This window comes from Sorex araneus, chromosome X, assembly GCF_027595985.1.
Source record: "Sorex araneus isolate mSorAra2 chromosome X, mSorAra2.pri, whole genome shotgun sequence".
Taxonomy (NCBI): domain Eukaryota; kingdom Metazoa; phylum Chordata; class Mammalia; order Eulipotyphla; family Soricidae; genus Sorex; species Sorex araneus.
In genome coordinates this window covers 203,179,608-203,202,762 of record NC_073313.1, presented here as the reverse complement: position 1 = coordinate 203,202,762, position 23,155 = coordinate 203,179,608, and the positions used below count along the sequence as shown (strand labels likewise).

The window sequence follows — 23,155 nt, the reverse complement described above, 5'->3', positions numbered from 1 at the left end:
CTACTCCCAGCTTTGTGTTTAGGGTCATTCCTGTCAGTGTTTAGGGAACTATATGTCATACCAGGAATTTAAATGGAGTCAGTTGCATGCAAGCAAATGCCTTAACCTATGTACTACCACTCTGGCCCTAGCTTTGACTTCTTTACCAGAAGGCACTTTAAGTTTAAGTTTTGGTTTGCTGCTGTAAACCACCAGGCAATAGAGCCACTTTGGCCACATGGCCTCCTTGTGTACTTAATTGGTTTTCAGCTTCAGCTTTCCTGCCAGATGGATTGTCAGTTACTCTCTATACATTCTGTACATAAGCCATTCTCTCAAATGATATTTGAGTATTTATTATATGTGTGGTGGTATTCTATGAGTCTGTAACAGTTAAATCAGCAATTACTAACTCCTAATCTCATCTTTTTTTTTCTTTTTGGGTCACACCCAGCAATGCACAGGGGCTACTTCTGGCTCATGTACTCAGGCATTATTCCTGTGGTACTCAGGGGAACATATGGGATGCTGGAATCGAACCCGGTTCAGCCGTGTGCAAGGCAAACGCCCTATCCGCTGTGTTATCGCTCCAGCCCCCTAACCTCATCTTTTACTTTTTGACATATTCTTGTAAGCTTATTTCTGTTTTTGTTGTAAGAAATTGAGGAGAGAATATGAGAAATATCTTTATTTAATTAATTTATTCTTTTATTGAATCACCATGTGGAAAGTTACAAAGCTCTCAAGTTTAAATCAGATATGAGAAATATCTTATAAGAGTACAACCAATTCTTGGTCTCTCTACCTGTTATATTCATGCATGATTTTGGCCAAACTTCTAAATAGCAAAGTATGAGGGCTGAGTATGCATGACATAATTGAGTGTCTCTAATCCACTAAACCAATGAATTATTAAGTTTATTTAACACAATTTTTTCCTCCTTTCTTTTTCTTTTTTTTATTAGTGAATCACCATGGGTAATTTACAGATTTATAAATTTTCAGATTTATAAATTTTCATGCTTACGTTTCAGTCATACAATGATTGAGTACCCATTCCTCCACCAGTGCCCATTTTCAACCTTTTTTGGTGTCGTGGTTTGCTACAAATTAAGTATTAAGTAGGCATCATGTTCAGTCTATAGTCTATTTTCAGCCTGTGTCTCCCATCCCTAGTGGGCCCACCTAGCACCTTTGGTTGGTGATCCCTTCTCTATCAGAGCTGCTTCTTCACCTAGCATGTGAGGCCAGCTTTTGTGATGCAAAAATTATTATTGACTATAGTAATTGGGCGTCACTGGCAAGTAGTTTATATAGATGACTAGTCAATATCACTAGTAAATAAACACAAATACAATATAGTCTGAAAAAAAAGACAAGAGGGAACTAAAACGTGTAGAAGACTGAAGTTTTGTATTCCTCATAAACTTTAGGACTCAAATTATAAAAGAAATTAGCTGTAACAGTAAAAAGTGATGTTATTAGGAGTATGAAAGGAGTCTAGCGTTGAGTGAGGTATAGAATATAATTACCATATGTAATCCTCATAACTTTATCCTGTTATTGTGATATATCAGATAATATATAATACATGGAAAAACTTAATTCTGTATACTAGCACATAGTAAGATGCGTGCCAGGAGGTTGAGGAATATCTGCTAAGTGACATAAAATTGGATTTGAATTCAGGACTCTGTGATCTATTTATTATTGTTATCCTGCCTCTGAATATGTCTTCCTTGGGGCTAAAGACCTTTGCTCCAGCATAGCATACCCTCAGACTAATTATTTCCAAGAGGTTTTTGTTCTCCTTCTCTTCCCCATATTGAGTAATGGGGTATTTAGCTCAGCAGGTTAAATAGGCGATTATTTGGGGTGAGAAATGAGAACTACTGAATGTGTGATTGCTATAGTATAAGCATGAGTCTCTGTCTTGTCTCACTCTCTTTCTCCTTAAGAACTCCTAGAGCAACCATCACATGAGATAAAGGCTTGCAAAGCCAAAGCCAGCAAGTTATTGAGCTCAAACTTCTATTTAGATAACCACAGAGTTAATCTAGGTCAGAAAACTATGAATCATAAGTAGAATCTACCTTTTGTCTGTATCTGTATAAAATATTAATTGGAAAATAGTCCCAATGATTTATTTGTTGTCCATGGCTGATATTTGCAATTCATAGCAGAGTTGAGTAGTTGGTTTAGAGCCCATAATCATTTACTATCAGGCCCTTTACAAAAAACGTTGTTGACTCCTGATCTAGGCCAAGTGGAAGGCTTCACTCAAGGTATGAAAGACCTTTGGTACAAGCATTCTTCATATAAATTAAGCCACAGATTACTGTTTATTTTGTTCACCTTAACCTTTCCTGAGTATGGGACCTCACTGCTTTTTTTTAAAGTCACCATTGCTATTATTTACATGAATGAGATTGAATGACACTTTTGTACATATTCTCATTTAAACTTCGTAACAATCTGGTTAGGTGTTTACTGTCAACATCCCTGTATTACTGACAGGGAAATTGGGGTTTAAAAGATTGAATTAATTGCTCGAGGGAGGAACTATGGCTGGTCATAAATAAGGAAATGGAACAAACAGATAAAAAAAAATATTTGGGGGCTAGAGCTATAGCACGGCAGGTAGGGCATTTGCCTTGCATGCAGCTGACCTGGGTTCGATCCCCGGTATCCCATATGGTCCCCCGAGCACTGCCAGGAGTAACTCCTGAGTGTAGAGCCAGGAGTAACCCCTGTGCATCACTGGGTGTGACCCAAAAGGAAAAGAAAAGAAAATTATTTGTCCCTAAACATAGAATTGGGAATCCAGAGGTCAGAAAAGAGGACATGGCCTGCATGGACTTGCTGTGTGGAATGGGGAGGTGACTGAAGAGGGAAGGAGGTGACTAGGAGGTTCTGAGAAGTTGCAAATCCAGCTACAAGGAAGAAAGGGATCAGGGATGTATAGTCTGGGGTATTTTGCTCTCTTGTATTATTACCAGTACGAAGCATTTGACCCATGGAAACAATTACAGACTAGGATCATTTGATTACAGAAAAAAGACTACATAAGTTCAGGATACAATCTTTCCAAATAAATTTAGTCTCTAGTACATGGAAGTGAATGAAGCATCTTTCAAGTAAATTATATAACTAGGGCCAATGCACTGGTTGCAAAGCAGGAGTCATGTGCTTCTTGTAGAGGTCAGTGAAGGGAATTGCTTCTTCTTTATGAACCAAACTGATTAGGAAAATGAGTCCTATTGAATAAGGACATCTTGTCCTACTTAGGGAGCCTTCTCTTCTCTTAGGGAACCTAGCGACTTCTTCTGCATACATCCTGCAGAAGATGAGCTTGGACCTAAACAATGTTGTCAGTCAAGATCCAGGTATTAGATATTGTTCTCCCACTTAATAAATGAAAGGCAACACAGAAAGGATAAGTTAGGTACTCCATACATCTGTTTCCTCTTTTATGAAAGCATTAAATGAGATATTGTAGGCAGTGCATTTAGAAATATTTCTTATGGTTATTGCTACTGTTTGTAGTAGTTTAGTAGTGGTGGTGATAGATATCCTAATAACTAGAATACTACTAATAGTGATATAGCAGTTAATTATAACAGGCCAATATAACATGAACAAATTTTAGGAAAGTCAAACTAACCATGATGTCTTTGTTGTTTCAGTGATCCTCTAGGAAAACCTTTATAAGATTATTTACACAATAAATCACACAATCATATAGCAGCTCTAGTCCACTCGTGCTTATATATGTCCTGGCTTAGACTCTTACTCATTAAAAAACATGCTGCACTAAAAAAATAGTACAGTGGGCAGGGTGCTTGCCTTGCACACAGCTGACTCTGGTTCAATCTACAATACCTCATATGATCCCTAGTCCCTGGTAGGAGTTATCCTTGGGCATAGGACTGGGAATAAGTCCTGAGCACTGTTGGGTGTTAAAAAAAAACAGGTTATTTTTGTAGTAAAGTGATTCTTAGTTAAAAATACTGTAATATTTTAAATCACAATATAAAAATGCTTCACAGAACAAAAACTATTCCAACTATTTCTAGAATTTTTTGCTTTCAAATTTCCATCAAAGATTGTTTCTGAAACATCTCTTATTTCACACAGACAGTTCAAAGGATAATTATGAAAGCATATAGAAATTATGTTAATCTCTCTTGTATTTTTTTCAGATTTTCCTCAGTGTTATAGTAGGAGCTTTAAATCTTGGCAATGCATCTTCTTGTTTGGAAGCCTTTGCAACTGGGCGTGCAGCAGCCACCAACATTTTTGAGACAATAGACCGGGTATGTACAAGTGAAAACTAAAGACAAATAAGAGCAGGGATGGGGAAGAATAAAGCCATGAGAAACTTACCCTCAATGTTAAAAATATGAAGGACCAGAAGAGTACTTTTAACTCATACATACTTAGTAAGTGCTATCACAGCCCTTATTTCAGCAATATTTGATAAGCGCTGTTATGATTCCTTAATTCAGCAATAATTCTTGCTATCATAAATCTGATAGGATGAAATAATTGGGAGTGCAAGGGAGAAACAGGACAAGTAAGGCCCCTGCTCTGTTATACCTGAGTAACAAGTAACATTGAAGTAAAGAGCTATATAGAGAGCTCAAAGGGCTTGCACACATGCTTGGCAAGGAGACATGGCTGATACCCAGCACCACATCATCTCCCAACACAGATGGGAGTGATCCCTGTGCACTAAAATGAGAATAGCCCCTGAGCACGGTTAGCTGTATCCCTTTCCCCCTCAAAAAAAAATCCAAAAAATTAAAAAATAATCCTACTAAGTAAAAAATCTTATTCAAAAGTAATATCAGAAATAGCTAAGTATGTAGCACTGTAGCACTCTCATCCCTTTGTTCATCAATTTGCACGAGTGGGAACCAGTAACGCCTCCATTGTGAGACTTGTTGTTACTTGTTCCTGTTTTTGGCATATCGAATACAGCATGGGTAGCTTGCCAGGCTCTGCCATGCAAGCGGGATACTCTTGGTAGCTTGCTGGGCTTTCCTAGAGGGACAGAGGAATCGAACCCAGGTCGGCCTTGTGCAAGGGAAATGCCCTACCTGCTGTGCTATCGCTCCAGTCCACTAAGTATAATCCCCCATTGCTCATCGATTTGTTTGAGCGGGCACCAGTAACGTCTCTCATTGAGAGACTTATTGTTACTGTTTTTGGCATATCCAATATGCACGGGTAGCTTGCCAGGCTCTGCCGTGTGGGCTCCATACGCTCAGTAGCTTACTGGGCTCTCCGAGAGGGGCGGAGGAATCGAACCCGGGTTGGCCGAGTGAAAGGTGAAAGCCCAACCACTGTGCTATCACTCCAGCCAAGTATAATAAAGGAAATAAAATAGAACAATGTGATAGTGAGTAGCATGGAGCAAGGAGACCTTAAGTTGAGAGTGAAGGAGACCTGATCTCTGAAGAGGTGACGGTTGAGCTGAGAATGAGAGGCGAGTCCAGACGGCCAAGAAGGCCTGGGAAGAGAATGGTATGTAGAAGTGGAGCCAGGAAGGTATTCAAAGAAGAGATAACCTTCAGGTTGAAAGCAGCTTGGTGAATTCAAGGTTGATTTGACTGAAATGAGTGAGCAAGCAACAGAGGCTGAAGGGAATGGAAGGAAGGAATTGGATCATGAGGACATTAAAGCCAAGTCCAAAGCATCCATTTGTCTTCTAAATGCAACAAAGTCTCTACCTGCTTGAAAAGGACCCTTGTGGTCTGGTTAGAATTTTCCTAATGAATCTGTTGAAGTACATTGAAAGTCAGACATTAGAGAGTCAAAATCCAAAAATGAAGGGGAAGAATGGTGAGATGTTATTCTTCCTCTCTGAAAAATATTCTGAGCTCAGTCAAAATCTAGAAACTCAGAGATTCTTTGATTCCCCCTAAATTCAAACCATTTTGTTGTTAAACTATGAAGTTGCATTCTGAGTAAACGGTACATCATTTTATGTGCTTTCATTTTTTTGAGGTTTCATATATTGAGGTATAGAATGGAGAAAATCACATAGAAATGCCATTATCCAAATACAATCTTATTGTGGTGCCAAAATAAGATGATGAGTCTAATAGACTCTTGTAACTCTTATAAAACATTACAACATTACAGCATTTAGAAATTATTTTATTATCTTTGCTAGAGACCCAAGAGAAAGAAAGCAGATTACTCTGTATCTCTCAAGTAGTGGTATGATGACAAATTTCTCTCCCTAGTGTAGAAGAGCTGATAACTAGAGTGTGACAGTAGCAGTTAAGTTCGCAGTATTAAAGATAGCTTTTATGATTTTCTGTAATAGATACTCAAATATAGAATAATATTGAAACCTAGTTTATTTGACTAGTTGTGTGACTTTGGCAAGATACTGAACCTTTATGAGATGTCCCCGCCTCTAGTTCCTCAAGTGAAAAAATGGGAATATCACATGTCTAATAGTTAGGTTATAATGCTAATTATATAAACTTAAAAAGCACAATAAAATACTTTGTACATTGTCTTCTGCAGTATTTCACTAATATGTAATATTAGTGTTAATGTACAATTGCTATAAATAATCTTATATTGTTTTATAAATATTGATAATATTGACATTTCAAACAAATATCGATACCAACTATAACAATTAAGATAAATTGATGTGATTCTAATAAATATCAAATGAAAATTAAATATTTTAATTTTAATATTAATTTTATACTAATTTTAATTATAGATTAGTTATGTTTAGTAACACATTGATATGTGTAAAATAATGCACAATGCCATTAACATAGAACAATGTGTTAACTCATTACTATATCATTAATCACAGAAATTATTATTAATATTAGTATATATTCAAAGGGGAAGCAACTAATCTTTATACTATCTCTACAATGTATCTGGAGGTTGTTATATTTAATGAGTAAATTCAAAAGAGATTATCATTAAATATGTATAGTACATATCATTGCTGTGTTCTTTTATATCCCACTCCAGAAATCCATCATTGACTGCATGTCAGAAGATGGTTACAAGTTGGATCGAATCAAGGGTGAAATTGAATTCCATAATGTGACTTTTCACTATCCTTCCAGACCCGATGTGAAGGTAAATACCAACATTTTCCCCCAAAACAATGACATTTTCTTCTTCGATGATTCACTTCCAGTAACAAATTAGTAGTTTTATCTAAGTATGACTCAGTTTCCAGGAACAAGGAATAGACACAGTTTCTCTGGAAGTGTCCTCAGGTATCGTGCCCTGCTGTGTCATTCCTCAGACAACAGACTTCATTCCTTTGTGATATCCATTGTGAGTAAATCCCTCTGGCGGCAATGCTGTTCTGCAGCTCATTCAGGCTAAGTCAACTGTATGATGTGCTGTTGCAATGAGTAGTACGTTCTGTCACTGTAAACAGAGCTTCAATAAGCTGCAAGGTAATTAGAACAATCAAGTACAGCTTTATCAACCACCTCCTTAGGGAGAGCAGAAGGTGGAGCACATTGCATGTGTAGAGTATGACACGACAAAGGAAATCTGTCATCTTTATAGGCTTTATTTCCCAATTGTAAGGATCAGTGGATCAGTTGAAACATAAACTTGTGATATTATGCTCACATGTATTCTAGAAGGTGTTTGTTTAGGGCACATAGGGAGGAAAACATTGCTTTCTGCTATTACTGAGTAAAGAAGAGCAACATAATTGTTCTATTCCCACAGCATGAATTGGCTTTAAAGTGAGATTTATTTTCAATTTGCAAGAGTATTTCTAACCATATTTGATAGTTTGGTTATTTTCACAAATTTAAATGCAATGAAATTTAATTCTGATTCTATACAAAACATTCATAATGTATTTAAAAGTGCTTGTGAGATATAAACTACTCTCAGTACTCAGAAAAGATTTTTCAAAGAATGACTAAGTGCCTTTATAGTACCTGTTCAAAAAATACTATTAGAATTAAAACACATATACTTCTATTTTACCTTCTATTTCTAATTGTGATGGCTTGTTTAATGAAATCTTTATATTTTTATCTGTAAATATTTTTTATTCATATCACAAGTATGTATTGATCATTGATGCCATATGGTACTTAAGCTATAATCAGAAGAAGCATTGGACCACACCTGGTGGTGCTCAGAGATTACTCTAATTTTTTTATTTTGCTTTTTGGGTCACACCTGGCGATGCACAGGGGTCACTCCTGACTCTGAACTCAGGGGACCATATGAATCGAACCCTTCTTGCAATCAGCCGTTTGCAAGAAGAATGCCCAACCAGCTGTGCTATCCCTCCAGCCCCTAATCTATAAATTTTAAGGTTTTTTTTTTTGGTTTTGGGGTCACACCTAGCGATGCACAGGGGTTACTCCTGGCTCTGAACTCAGGAATTACTCCTGGCGGTGCTCAGGGGATCATATGGGATGCTGGGATTTGAACCCAGGTCGGCCGTGTGCAAGGCAAATGCCCAACCTCTATGCTATCACTCCAGCCCCCAAAATTTTAAGGTGTTTTGCACCTGCATTGTGTAGGAAAATATTATTTAAATTACTTTACCTGACAGATGTTTGAATTACATATGCTAAGCACAAAGCATCATTAAAGGTAGAGACTGAAAGGGAAGAACAAGAAGGTAATTCATAACCACAGACTAGATATTTTCACCAATTCAACGATGATTTTTGTACTTAATTTTGTAAAGGCGGTTTGGGATGCTCTGTGTCATAAAACCCTATAGGTTTCTGATTTCACATTAGTGTCAGGCTTGCAAAATATATTTCTACCTTTCTGAACTATATTGTTCTGTAATATCCCCGCAGAACACACAGGAATTGAAAAAGAACTCCTGAAATATGTACGAGACATAAACCAAAGTTATTTTACTAAAAAAATGGATAGCAAGACAAAAGAAAGATTAGCAAAGTCTATAATCATTTAATTTGTTGACCACACCTATCATCACTTATCATCAGTTAAATTATGTGATCCTTAAAGTTAATAAACTTTCAAAGTAAACAAAACAATAAAGTAAAAACAAAGTAAAAACTAAAATATGTAAAATAAACAAAAAATGTGACTACTTAAAGTAATGTGAATTGTTAAATATTCAAGCAATATGCTTAGAGCAAAAGCCTCATCTTAAGCATTGGGTACCAATTTTCTAGTTATTAATAACTGTCCATAGGTATCCCCTGGGGATATTAGTGAACATGCCCAGTGATATCTTGTAGTTTGATGCTGGCCATGTGAACATTACTCTCTTTTTTTTCTGCAGATTTTAAATAACCTCAGTATGGTCGTTAAATCTGGGGAAATGACAGCTGTAGTAGGATCCAGTGGAGCCGGGAAAAGCACAGCACTGCAGCTCATTCAGCGGTTCTATGACCCCAGTAAAGGCATGGTGCGTGTCTAACCAGGACTTCACAATCTATTACACTCAATAGGAGAGTGAAGGTTGAGGAGTGTTATTTTCAAAGACTTGGCATACACTGGGACAATACTGATATACTCAGAGTTGATTTATGAGTTTTGATTGAATTGTCTGAACTGATTCCTCACGTAGATATGATGACCGATGAATGAATAACCAGTCAGTTTGCTTGTGATGTAACCGAATATGCTGCTACATTCCCAAAGATATTTTGCTGCCTATTCTATGAATCAACATTTTCATTGCTATCTTTGTATTTTAACAAGTTGTGTTATTGTCTTTTCTTCCTAAATTTCTCCAAACAGCCGGTATATGATCTCTTACATGGTTATAACTGACAACTTGATTATTGCTTCGAAGAGTTATCATTTCACAAAGTACTTGGTCTTTTTTTATATATCTATTCGACAAAAACATAGATTTAAATTAAGAAAATTAATGATGTTTTTTCTATTTAAACATTGTATATTGCATATCAAATGCTTTTTAAAAATATTGCTTATTTTTAAAATGACCTCTAAAAGTAAATTTGCTCATTTTTACAAATAAGAAGTCTATGGGTCAGAGAGATTGAGATTGATGCAGGCATTCAGTGTACTTTTTCCCCCAAAGTAAGTCTTATTTGCCTATTGCATGTATGGTTCCAATTGCTTTTGGAGAACAAAATGTTATTTAAAGAATTGAATCAATAGGTCAGATTTACTATAAGACATATCAAGATAGGGATCATTGGTTTTTGTAATGCAAAGGCACTTCCCTGTATGTCTTGGAGATTAAGAATTTTCTAATTCCAAATTTCTCATCAAAATTAAAAGATAATAAAATATAGAATCATAGTAAATGATGAATTCTAAGTTTTATTGAAAAATTAAAATACTCTCATTCCTGAGACAATAATGTTAATTAAGTGAACTTTTCTTTTTCTTTTTTCTTTTTTTTTTTTTTTGAGAGGGTGGTTTGGGGTTATACCTGGCTGTAGTCAGAGCTTACTCCTGGTTCTGCACTTGGGGATCATACCCAGTGGAGCTCAGGGCAGCATTTGGGATAACAGGGGTTGAATCTAAGTGAGCCATGTGCAATGTCGGTTAAGTGTCTTGACTACAATACCATTTCTCGAGTCCCACATTAAGTGACTTTTACGTAACTTGTACTCCTATAATTAATTTGTCCTGCACTTATTTCAGTGATGTTTTTGGTTCTTATATTGATGACCACATTATAAGAAGAATGATTTTTGTTGCAATCTTATTGGTCTCTCTTTCTCTCCCCATAAGTCAAATGCAATATAATAAATGCTATAAGTAAGAAATCCAAAATATTCCAAGAGATATACTATTTTTCTCATGTTCTCTAGGTAACTTTAGATGGCCATGACATTCGTTCTCTTAATATCCAGTGGCTTAGAGCACAGATTGGGATAGTGGAGCAAGAGCCAGTTCTTTTTTCCACCACCATTGCAGAAAATATACGCTATGGCAGAGAAGATGCAACCATAGAAGATATAGTTTGTGCTGCAAAGGCAGCCAATGCCTATAACTTCATCATGAGCCTTCCACAGGTACCTCTAAGTCTTCATTCTAGGGAGAAATCAAGAGGTCATATGAAGCAAAAGAGTGACTTGATATTATACCTTTTTTTCCCACTGAAATTCTGAACCATTAACATTTAAATGTCATGATTTGCTTTCTGTTTGGAAATGTATTATAACTTTTCTGTTTTGTTTGAAAAGTATCATTAGTATTATCAGTATAATGTCTCTATATGTAAAATCTACAGCAAATTAGAGAACTTTCTCTTTTTCCTTGTATTGTAAACTTTGTCATTTGACAATAGCTTGTACAAATGTTCTTTTGATATCTACAATATAATTGTTTTTAGGTTTGGGGCATGCGTGTGTATGTGTATGCATGTGTGTGTGTGTGTGTGTGTGTGGTGTATGTATCTGCATATTATTTAATATTGTAACCTCAGCTCTGTATATCAGATATTCAAAAATCACTCATTTACCTTTTTTGTTTTGTCTTTGTTTTGGCTCCACACCCAGTGGTGCTCAGGATGTACTCCTGGCTCTGCTCTCAGTGATCACTTTTGATAGGGTTCTGGGGACCATATGTTTTGCCAGGATTTAACCTACGTTGGCCTCATGCTAAGCAAGCACTGTAACCGCTGTATTGTTTATTACTCCAGCCCTAGACTTTTACTGTTTTTGTTGTTGTCTGGGGGCCACACCTGAAAGTGGTCAGGGATTACTTTCTTTTCTTTTCCTCTTTTATTCTTTTTTCTTGAATTACCGTGAGATAGTTGCAAAGTTTTCATGATTGAGTTTCAGTCATACAATGATTGAACACCCATCCCTCCACCAGTGTACATTTTCCACCACCAGTGTTCCCAGTATCCCTCCCACCATCCCCACCTCACCCCACCCCTGCCTCCAGGGCTTACTCTTGATTCTGTACTCAGGAGTCACTCTTAGAAAGACTCAAGGGACCATACCAGGTGCTGGGGAATCAAACCTGGGTTGGTTGTGTGCAAGGCAAGAACCCATATGCTGTCTTATCTCTCCTGCCCTTCATTACCTTCATTCTAGATAAAGACAGAAAAAATGTCAACAACTTTTTATTATCATACTTATATTAATGTTGTAGCTAATGGCCTGCTAAGTAAAAGAAGAATGACAGCACTAGTAGTTAACATACACAGAGTTGCTACACATCAGTCACTGTTCTAAGGATATTTTGATTCATTTTGCATTCCCACCTTCCCTGCCAACCATTTTATCATGAGAGTATAGTAAGTTTCCCTATCTGTAGAAGAAGAGCTGAAAGTCAAGGTCAAGATTATAAAGCAAGTAAGTAGGAAAGTCAGATCCAGTTATCTAGAATACTTCTTATTCAATCTTCTTTATTGTATGAACAAGATTTCAACCGTGAATAAGATATAATTTCATGTATGATATAAGATAATTAGTTAAGACATAATCAAAGATTATGAAGTTTTAGAATCAGACTGCTTTCATACAAATCCCTGCCTCTCCACTTGCAAGCTTTTTGAATGTAGACATGTTATTCCCTTACAGTCAACATTTTCTCATCTATTAATTGTAAACAGTATTACTTACATCAGTGGCAAAAGAATAAATGAGATGCTATGTACAGGTATTCAACTGAGTGGCTAAAGATTTAGGAGGGTCTCTGGAATTAATGCATTGTGAGATTCCAATGTAGTGTCAGACATTCAAGATAGTAACTATTTGCTGTCTGTCCATGGTAATGAGTATAAAGCTAATCTGATCTTGCAATCTAAATTAAAAGGTAGTACTGGGTTTTTCTGTTATCTGATTAGAGAAAAGAAACAAGGCTTTGATGTGTGCTATTATCCTTTAAAATGGACTCTTAGATTCTAGATTAACTTCTACGTTGGTGGAAACATTTTATTTGAAGTGAGATAAAGAGAAATATAACAGTTTAGTGAACCTGGAAATTAAAGAAATAATCAATTTAACTCCCACATGAATATTGACCAGACAATAACATATTTCAGGCAAGGATTCTTTTCTTTTTTTGCAGTTGAAGTTAGATCTGAGAAAATTCATCCCTGAGGAAGAAGTTAGAAAGGACTTGTTAATGAATCACTGTTATGAGCCATTGAATTCTTCCTTTGATTTCTGGTGTTACCTTTTTTCCTAGAAATTTGACACTCTTGTTGGAGAAGGAGGAGGCCAAATGAGTGGTGGCCAAAAACAGAGAATAGCCATTGCTAGGGCCCTTGTCCGAAACCCCAAGATCTTGCTTTTGGACATGGCCACCTCAGCGCTGGACAATGAGAGTGAAGCTATGGTACAAGAGGCATTGAATAAGGTTTGTAGAAAGTCTAAATTCATTTTACAGACCCATGTAGAAGCTCTTTTTGTTTTTCCTCCAATCCCTTCCTTTTTTTTTTTTGTTGCAAAGATTCAAAGTCACAAACACTTTAGTTGAGGCATAGAACATCCTCAACTGGTGCTACAGGCATGTGGTGGCAGTGTTAGGAATATACTATGTGGCAATTCTCATTCTGCTGTTGTAGGACACAGTTGAGAGAAAGAGAAATACTACATGGTTTATCTCATCTCATCTAACTGCTTAGAAATATTGACAACAACTTCCTGGTAGTTGAACAAGGACTGTTATAATTTGCTTCCCAAAGCTGCACATATAAAATGTTTTAATTTTGTTTGTTAGAATTTTAATATTTGATTAAATTTTTTCTATTATTTTCCTAGCAAATTGATAGCAGCAACAAGGTCAATGTGTGATGGTATTTATGGCTTTGAGAAAGTGTTCTGGTATTTGTAATGTCTGTCTACACAGTCTATATAAGGGTTTTACCAGGAACTAAGGCACTGATTTCCTTATGGATTCTGGGATGATTGAAAGGGCACTGTCAGCTGTTTATTTTTTTATTTTTTATTTTTATAACTTTTTATTAAATCACCATGTGGAAAGTTACAAAGTTCTCAGGTTTATGTCTCAGTTATACAATATTCAAACACCCATCCCTTCACCAGTGACCATATTCCACCACCAAAAACCCCAGTATACCCCCCGCCCCCACCCCTTACCCCCTACTGTATAACTAATGAATTTCACTTCATTTTCTCTTTATCTTGATTACATTCCATAATTCAACACAAAACTCATTATAGTTGTTGGAGTTTCCACCCAAGAGAGACAGACCTACTACCAAGGAAGCATTTGATAATTAGTTTTCCATTGCTGGAAATGAAGAGATATGTAGCCCCACTGCTACAAGTATATAACTCTTTTTTTTCCTTCTTCCTTTTCCCTTTTTTCCCCCCCTCATCCCCCTTCCCGCGCCTCATAGTATGGTGTACGCCACACCGCATCGGCCAGCATGGAGCTTTTGCTTACTTCACAGTCCAGAGAGGTGGCTGCTACATTAATAACCTTCAATATTTCAACAAAAACTTACTGTTATTATTTGGAGTTTCCCCCCCAAGTCAGACCTGTTCAAAAGGAACCATTTCACATTGCTGACAATTATAACTGTTAAGTTGCATTTCTGTATAAAGTCCAGGGAAAATTCGGCCAGAAATTGCATAGCCCAGCTCACAGTCCTAGTGCATTGCTGTAAGAAGTCTCTGGAATCAAAGTCTTTAGGCGCAGAGGGTCCGCTTCACGCTCAGCGGCTCCGGATTTATCTGGGCCTAGGGCGTGCCGGTTATGCCCCCTTCCCATGAGTCCCTGGGAGCCCCAAGAGTAAAAACCGAATACCTCTGGGTTTGGAGTCTTAGAGGATGGCGCCTGCCACGTGGGTGCTGCCAACCCGCCATTTTCCGTGCAGGAAGACAGGGTGGGGAGGAAAAAAATCCACCTCCTGGCAGCACAGAGTTGTAGCCCAGTTCGCAGTCCCAGTGCATTGCTATTAGATGTTGCGCTGGATGCCCAAATGTGTTAGATCTCTGGAATCAAAGTCTTTAGGCGCAGAGGGTCCCACTGTCAGCTGTTTAATATTCCTATTTAACAAAGCACCACATGCTCTTCCAGATCCAACATGGGCATACAATCATCTCAGTCTCTCATCGCCTCTCTACCGTCAGAGCTGCAGATGTCATTATTGGTTTTGAACATGGTGCAGCAGTGGAAAGAGGCACCCATGAAGAACTCTTGGAAAGGAAAGGAGTTTACTTTACGCTAGTGACTTTGCAAAGCCAAGGAGATTCAGCTCTTAACAAAGAGGATGCAAAGGGCAAGTGTTTTTTCCATTATCTTTGTACATTTATGTTTGTTAACATACAAAATGCTTTATCGACCTCTATGCATTTTTAATGTACACTGTTTTATTTGTTCTTCCAACTATTCTGGGAGGCATTAAAGAGTTGATAAAATAAACAACAGAAGTTCAGGCTTTTACTTCCTTAAATTCAGGTCTTCAAATTTTATCGACTATTTCTTCCTGCACCACCAAATACTCTGCAAAGAGGAGAAAATTTGTTGGGCGGCCTTTGCTCAGAAGGAGTTCTTATGGTTGAGTGAATTATTCAATAACTAAAGTTTTAAGCTAATTATCATCACTGCAGTGAAAATAGAGTGCTAGTATCGCTTCTGTTTCAATATAGATTTGGTGGCACATTCCAACTACTTTAACCATCTCCATATCAATTCTAGACTTGTAAACTCCATTGGATATAACTACCATATATAATTGATATATGATTTATTCTGAGAAGATTTTCAGATTTTTACTAAACTCTCACTTTTTGAAACTTCTATTTGGGCTTCCCTTAAAGTTTTTAATGATCTATGCTATAGGGCGTCTATTTCTGTGAAGATCAAAAACACATAGGTTATCTTGCTGAATGCTTTGAAACTCTTTGATAGAATGACCTAGACAAGTGCTGTTTTCTTTACTACAATGTAGTTAATAGGATGTCTAAGCAATGGCCATTGTAACGATATTCTAACCAAATATAGCAATTGGTTTTGTTTTGACATGATTCTGCTGATTTTGTATACTAAGGAATTCCTTATTTTGTGTTGTCTAGGAAAGGATGAAACTGAAGAGTCTGGACTTGAGAGCAGGATGAGCTTTAGCAGAGGGAGCTACCGAGATAGTTTAAGGTAAACTCAAGTCATGGGGTGGATTTGAGTCTTCACATATTCTTTGCTGGAGAGACAGTACAGTTGGTAAGGTACTTACTTACCTTGCACCTGGACAAATGGTTTCGATCCCCAGCACCACAACTAATCTCCTGAACTCAGTCAGGAGTGATCCCTAAGCTCAAAGTCCTGAGCACAGTTGCATGTTACCCAAAAACTAAAAGGAAAACAATGAAAAAAGAAAAAGAAACCAAACCAGCCAATGAATAGACAAAAAAATAAAATTCGTCTGGGATGTTCTCTCCAAATATAATCCGTAGGTAACATCTCAGATGCAAAAAGAGCCTGAAGTATTGCCCCAGGTCTTGTATAGTATAAGCATGCAAATGAATCTTTGATTTTTCTCTTTATTCCATGGGAGACTTCTTGTGTGAATGTGGGCATCTGTGATTTGGTGCAGTCCTGTACCCTCTGCTTGCATCCTTTTTATAAGAGTTGGAATTTTTGAAATAAAACTGTTTTATTGAGGATAGGATCTTGATAGACCTGCTTTATAGTAAAAATGGTGTTTACTGAACTGAAAAAAAGGAACTAAAAAGTGTTTGGATTTAGTCTTTCCCTCAGTACTAACTGTGATATGAAGCACTCTTTTAGATAGAGGTCAAATTCATACCATTTAGCAATTCCCTTTCATTGTTGTGCTGCAATTGAGTTACAAATATTTCTGCTCATAGAATAGTCCAATGCAAGTAAAAGAATGTCTTAGCTAAATGGAATAAAAATATACTGCCTAGTAGTTAAGTGGAATTTTCTTCACATAAGCTATTTCTTTTTCTCTGCATCAATATATGGGTTCCTACTTTGAAAACACTTTTGATCCATGGATATAGCTTTATGACAGAGCATTTGCTTTGCATATATGAGGCCCTAGGATCAATCCCTTCCACCACAAAAAATAAAACCAAAATATTTTTGCATTATGCTACAAATGAGACTAAATTTTAGTCTTTTTTTTTTTTTTTTTTTTTTTTGCTTTTTGGGTCACACCTGGCAATGCACAGGGGTTACTCCTGGCTCTGCACTCAGGAATTACCCCTGGCCATGCTCAGGGGACCATATGGGATGCTGGGATTTGAACCCGGGTTAGCCGCGTGCAAGGCAAACGCCCTACCCGCTGTGCTATCTCTCCAGCCCCTAAATTTTAGTCTTTAATTTTAGTCTTAAGAGTTTCTTTAAAAGGATTCATTAAATATTAAAAATGTATCTATAACTAGATTTATTTTTGTGATAGCGGTTTAATTTATACATGTGTATTATGTATAAATGTTTATGTATCAATTCAATATTTTATACATCTGAAATAAATATAAGGCCATATCTCAAATAGCCTCAATGAGATTAATACTTTTTAACTATGTATCAAGAAAAATTCTTTCTAGAAATAATTCTGTCTAGGAGTTTTATTTGTAAAAACATTCAAGGTTTTTTTTCTTTATATGAGGAGACTTTAGTCAATTGGTAGGCAGCATATTTCTCTACCATTGTCCATACAATTTCTAGGACATCTAACCAATGATTGTTCTGGACAAAAGTTCAATTGTAAGACTTGCTCATTCAAGATCATTTATTTTTTAATAAAAGGTGGTTGAAGAGGCTTAAAACATTTGTGCAGTAATTTCAAATATTTCAACTATGAACTTCAATAAAGATTTTACTGAATTTATACTTAGGTCGTTTTTTAAATTTTTTTTGTTTAGAAAAAAACATTATTTTGTTTTTTGGGTCACGCTTGACTGTTCGCAGGGATTACTCCTGGATCTACACTCAGGGATCACTCCGGTGGGCTTGGGGGACCACCTGGGGTTCTGGGGATTGAATTGGGGTTGGCAAAGTGTAAGACAAGCATCCTACCAGTTGTACCTCTGTATCTCTGGCCCCTTTATTCAAAAAAAAATTATAAGAAATGTGCTCTCTTAAATTTGGAAAATAACAAAGCAATATCTTCAAGCTATCCTATAAATTTGCAGCTGTGAAAATTGTCAAAATTATTTGAATTTTTAATAGACATTTGGCATTACTTTACCATGCTTAATAAGAAAGGATAATGAAATAGAAATACTAGCTGATAAAGATATCAATAAAGTTCTTCAGCACAGAGAATGATGAGACATCTTTTTTCTCACTGTTATTGCTTTTATAGTCAATAGGGGTCATACCCGCTGTTAAACCTTAAAGTTCATACAGCTGGTCATACCCACTGTTGAACCTTAAACCTGACAGATTTGCACTTGAGCAGGTGGTGCTCAAGGGCCACACAGGATCACACCTTGTGGTGTTGGAGGCAAAAGTGTGTAGTTCCCAGGATCAGACTTTGGGCCTTGAACATGTTAGGCATGGGCTTTACCAAGTGAACTATCATCTCATGATAGTTGATTCTTTTGATCACTAGGATGAAACTAGCAAAAAGGAGATATATCTTGTGACCATATCAACAAGAATATAATTATTTTTAAAACTTTCAGATGAATAATTTATCCATTATGAATAGCTTACTTAGTTTATTATTAGAACAAGATCATCATTTTTAATATAAATGTTTTCTATTTGGCTACTCGTACAAATTACATATTTAAGTGAATAGGAAAAGAATTCAGAAATATAATCTACACACAGAACATAGCTATTAACCTCCCGCAGAGAAAAATTTTTAAGTCTGGATAACAAGATCTGTTAAAAATATCCTGAGGTGTAATACTGACAGATCTTTTTTCCTTTTTTGCTAAAAGATGACTAAATAAAATGTTAATTTATATCTTATTTCCCTAACTTTTGTCTTTCTGATGGCTATGTCCTCTTTTAGGTTCAAGAGTGATTTAGTAATAACTGCAATTAAAGTAATTAACTTTTAAGTAATAATATTTAGAGAGAGAGAGAGGCAGAGAGAGCATTTATTCCTCAAGTCAGATATTTTTATTTGCACTGGGAAATGGTACACAGTTTCTAAGATGGGGCGGGGTGGGGAAAACTGATGTTTGTCTTTGAAAAGAGGTTTGATAGAATTCTTATTCTGCTATTAGGATTGACTTGCTGGTTGGGCATCTGTCTTAAACCATTACTATGTTTTATTGGATCAGTCTATGCTAGACAGCGGAGGAAAAGAAAGGAGGGGGAGGAAATATATTTAAGATGAAAGTAGGAGAAATCTGAGGAGATTGGGATATAGGATTTGGAAAACTATATTCCAGTTCTATATCCCATGCTCAGAACTGGGAGGAAATCAACCAAATTTTGACACCCTCTCCTTTTCCACATTCACATCCAGTATTTTTAGTTTCCTTGCTTGGTCCAGGACCTTAACAATCTCAGCACTACCCCTTGATCTTTCTTGCTGATGCAGACCTAATCTTTACACCTTCTGGAGAGGATATTTTGTCCTTAGTTACCTAACAGAGAAATGACTCTATTACTGTAGTGTTTCAACTAGCTGGGAGAGAACTGAAATGTCCCAGAGGTCAGTAGCTGGGAGTAAAGCTAAGGAGTGACTTCATACCTTGTCATAATGACACTTGGCAAGAGTTTGAGGGAACAAGGAAGAGGGAAGAGAAGAAAAATCGACCTGGGCGTTATAGTTGGGTGACTAAGGAGATGGCAGTGTCATTAACAGTATGTGCAACAAAATAGAGTGATGAACTTAATGTGCTACTAACTTCTAAACAAGAACAGATAATCACATATTTTAGGCAGGCATCATCTTGATATTTTGATATTTTGAAAAATATTACCTGAATGCCAATGGCAGAACTTTATGAATGAATTAGAATGCATTAGACTGAATGCACTAGGACAGTTGATGTACTTTTTCCTCATCTCTACAACCTCTCTTGATACCATATTATTTCAGATTAGATGCTTTGATAGTGTAACTTTCCTCCTTGCACATCTTCGGCTTGGCTTCTCTTTCTTAAGGCACATTACTAAAAACCTAACTGCACCTGATTTAATTTTTGAAGGGAAAAAATATCAGTTGTACAATTAAGGTCTAAAAAGGTTTCATTTTTTAAAAAAATTAATTTAATTTTAATTTAATTTTTATTTATTTTTTAATAAGTGAGTCACCGTGAGGGTACAGTTACAAATTTACCCATCTTCGTGCTTGTGTTTCCCTCATACAATGTTCAAGAACCCATCCCTCCACCAGTGTCCATTCTCCACCACCAATGAACCTAGTATCCCTCCCACCCTACAATCCCGTCCCCCCACCCCACCCCACCTCTGTGGCAGGGCATTCCATTTTGTTCTCTCTCCTTTTGGTTGTTGTGGTTTGCAATAGGGGTATTGAGCAGCTATCGTGTTCAGTCTCTAGTCTACTTTCAGCACAAATCTCTCTTCTCGAGCGGGATCCCCAACCACATTTTACTTGGTATTCCCTACTCTATCCGGGCTGCCTTTCCCCCAGCATGTGAGGCCAGCTTCCAAGCCATGGAGCCAAAAGGAGGTTTCATTTTTAAGTAAAGCAGGGTTTCAGACTGTCCAAGAGAGATGCAGTTTCTTTCTATTCCCTTTGCAGCTCTACTTTTGCTTTTAAAATATTCCAGTAGAACTTTATTTATAAACATTGATGGGAGGTCAAATTTGGCCTACAGGCTGTGGTTTACTGATCCCTACTGATATTTCAAAATGGTGAAGACTGAGCTCTTGGTGTCAGAATAAATTCATCAGGTTACATGGGAATAAGAAAAGTTTAGGAAATAGGCAAATATGTAGATTAATGTGCTTTCCTTGCAATGGTGTTAAGCATGAGGAACATTGTCTATCGTGTTCAGTCAACAACTAGGCATTTGTCGTCAGGACTACCTTGACAGCCCCATTAGCTCTACTTTTGGTTCCAGTGTTGGTTTTATACTTCAGGAAATATCTTTCCTTGAGGAAAATTTTCTTCTAATTACCAGCACTTTCTCATGTCACACACTTTCAAGTTTAACTTATAGAAAAGTAGGAGTTACTTTCTAGAAATTACATGAATAAACCCCAAACAGTCTGAACCAATCACTTCCTACATCTGACTTTTACTAACTATATATACCATCTCTTTCTCTCTCTCTCTCTCCCTCTCTTCCTCACTCATCATTCTCTCTCTCACTCTCCTGTCTTCATCTTTCTGTTTATACTGTTCTCTCAATCAAAAATCTCTTTTCTCTTGCTTTTATTCTATTCTACAAATACCCAAATCCTACCTTAGTTACCCCTTTCATGAAGCCTCTCCTGATAACATCTGCCATGCAGTTCTTTGTCCTTTAAATTTTTGTATCCTTTATTCTAATTTGCCTAATAGTACTTACCACACTCTCTCTTACACCTGGGTTGCATATTTATGTTAGTATTACATAGCATTTTAAGTTTTTTGAGGTAAATATGTAATGCAGCTGGCATTGGATTTTCATGCTATAGGTGCTCAATAAGTCTGTTTTGCATGAATGAATGAACATTTCAAACTGAATTATCTTTCACAAAGTCATTTGCTACCTAAATGCATTTCTAGGCGTGTTGTATAACTTAAAATTTTTAAGACATCCTCATCCCTTTTACATTTGTATCCAGGTGGTATTAAAATAACAAAAGCAAAAAATCAAAACTATAAGCTAAAGCCTAAAGGCAGTACCAGTCAGCAAAAACATGTTGATTTGGAATGAATGGAATGAAGTGTGTGTGTGTGTGTGTGTGTGTGTGTCTGTGTGTTTGTGGGTCTGTGTGTGTAACCACTGCTCCCAATCTTTTTCTCCTTCATTGGGTACTCTCTGAAGTAGAAGCTAACTGTGACTCTATCCTAAGAATAGCTCTGTCAGATTGAACCAGGAAATCCTTTTACCTGGTTTCCATATACCCTACCAAGTATTTGTTTATTCAATATGTGTTATGTAAACTTAGACACCCATTAAATCCTGTTCCAACCCACCCACAGACTCTTGCATCTTTCTGTTTATTTACAGAGCGTCCATCCGGCAACGCTCCAAGTCTCAACTTTCATACCTGGTGCAGGAGTCACAGTCAGCTATTGAAGAAGACAGAAAGGTCAGGCATAATGACTTATGGGAGAATGTAAGATGTCTTTTCTGGGAACTATTGCAAACCTGAATATATGAATTGTCAGGCTTCATCTAGGAATGTTTTATTAAGTCAGATTAAACTTTTAAAAACCTATTAAGACCAGATAAAAACTATTTTTCAAGCATTGTATTTACATATACATTTGTCTATTGATTGAGATTCTGTGATTTACAATACAGTTAATGGCAGCCTCCCATGCACAAAATTCCAACATCACACTTATCAACAGTGTGCCCACTTCCCTCTCCCAAGGATCCCAGCACTCCTCCCTTTCACCACCCTCCCATGCCCCAATCTTGTTAAACAATATTTTAAAGGAATTGCAGAGTATTTTAAAAAATACATGGGTGCTAAACCTGGGCTACTAGGGTCTATTTAATGGCATTCAAATGACCTATTTAATAATCACAGATATTACATATACTTAGTGGACTTTTAGATTCAATGTATCCTTTTAAAAGTTTTTAATAAGACCTGAAAAATTTCTCTCAATTTTTAAAATCTTCTAAATTAAACCTTGGCAAAAGCTTTTGATGAACACAAGCATTTGATAGGGTTACTTACCTCTTATAAGAACTATTATAATTTTAAAATTAATTGAGGCCAAGAAGGTTTTATGGACTTTTTTTGCTTCACACAATTTTAGAATAATTATTTTAGAGTGAGATTAAGATGCCTTTTCTTCTTTTATTTGAATGCAATGGTTTTTGGGCATTAAATCAAAATATTAACTTGAAATTTAGTTTTTTTGTTTAAATTTACTTCTTTTTATTTTTATCATGTTTATATATTTAATAATTTGTTTGATGTTGCAAAAGTTGAGTCAAAGAAAAACTATCACTTGTATCACTTGTCATCCCATTGTCGAGCTGTTCGAGCAGGCTCCAGTAACGTCTCCATTCATCCCTGTCACGTGCTAATGTAGCCCAATGGTGTCTGCTTGCTCCAGGAACACGAAGAGCCTCAAACTATTCATTTAGGGTCTTAACGAGGAAGTCTGACCATCTCATAGGTGGCC

General features: G+C 36.6%; 1 protein-coding gene across 2 annotated transcripts in view; it reads left to right on the top strand.

Annotated features, from left to right (window-relative positions):
* ABCB11 (ATP binding cassette subfamily B member 11) overlaps nt 1-23,155 on the top strand; it is a 92,273-nt gene that overhangs the window by 29,031 nt on the left and 40,087 nt on the right. For both annotated transcript variants that reach the window (XM_055122373.1, XM_055122372.1), the window contains exons 10-17: nt 4,182-4,295; nt 6,997-7,107; nt 9,278-9,403; nt 10,788-10,991; nt 13,120-13,290; nt 14,980-15,181; nt 15,978-16,053; nt 22,020-22,101. In XM_055122373.1, coding sequence (XP_054978348.1) covers nt 4,182-4,295; nt 6,997-7,107; nt 9,278-9,403; nt 10,788-10,991; nt 13,120-13,290; nt 14,980-15,181; nt 15,978-16,053; nt 22,020-22,101 — 1,086 coding nt within the window. The remainder of the gene's footprint in view (nt 1-4,181; nt 4,296-6,996; nt 7,108-9,277; nt 9,404-10,787; nt 10,992-13,119; nt 13,291-14,979; nt 15,182-15,977; nt 16,054-22,019; nt 22,102-23,155) is intronic.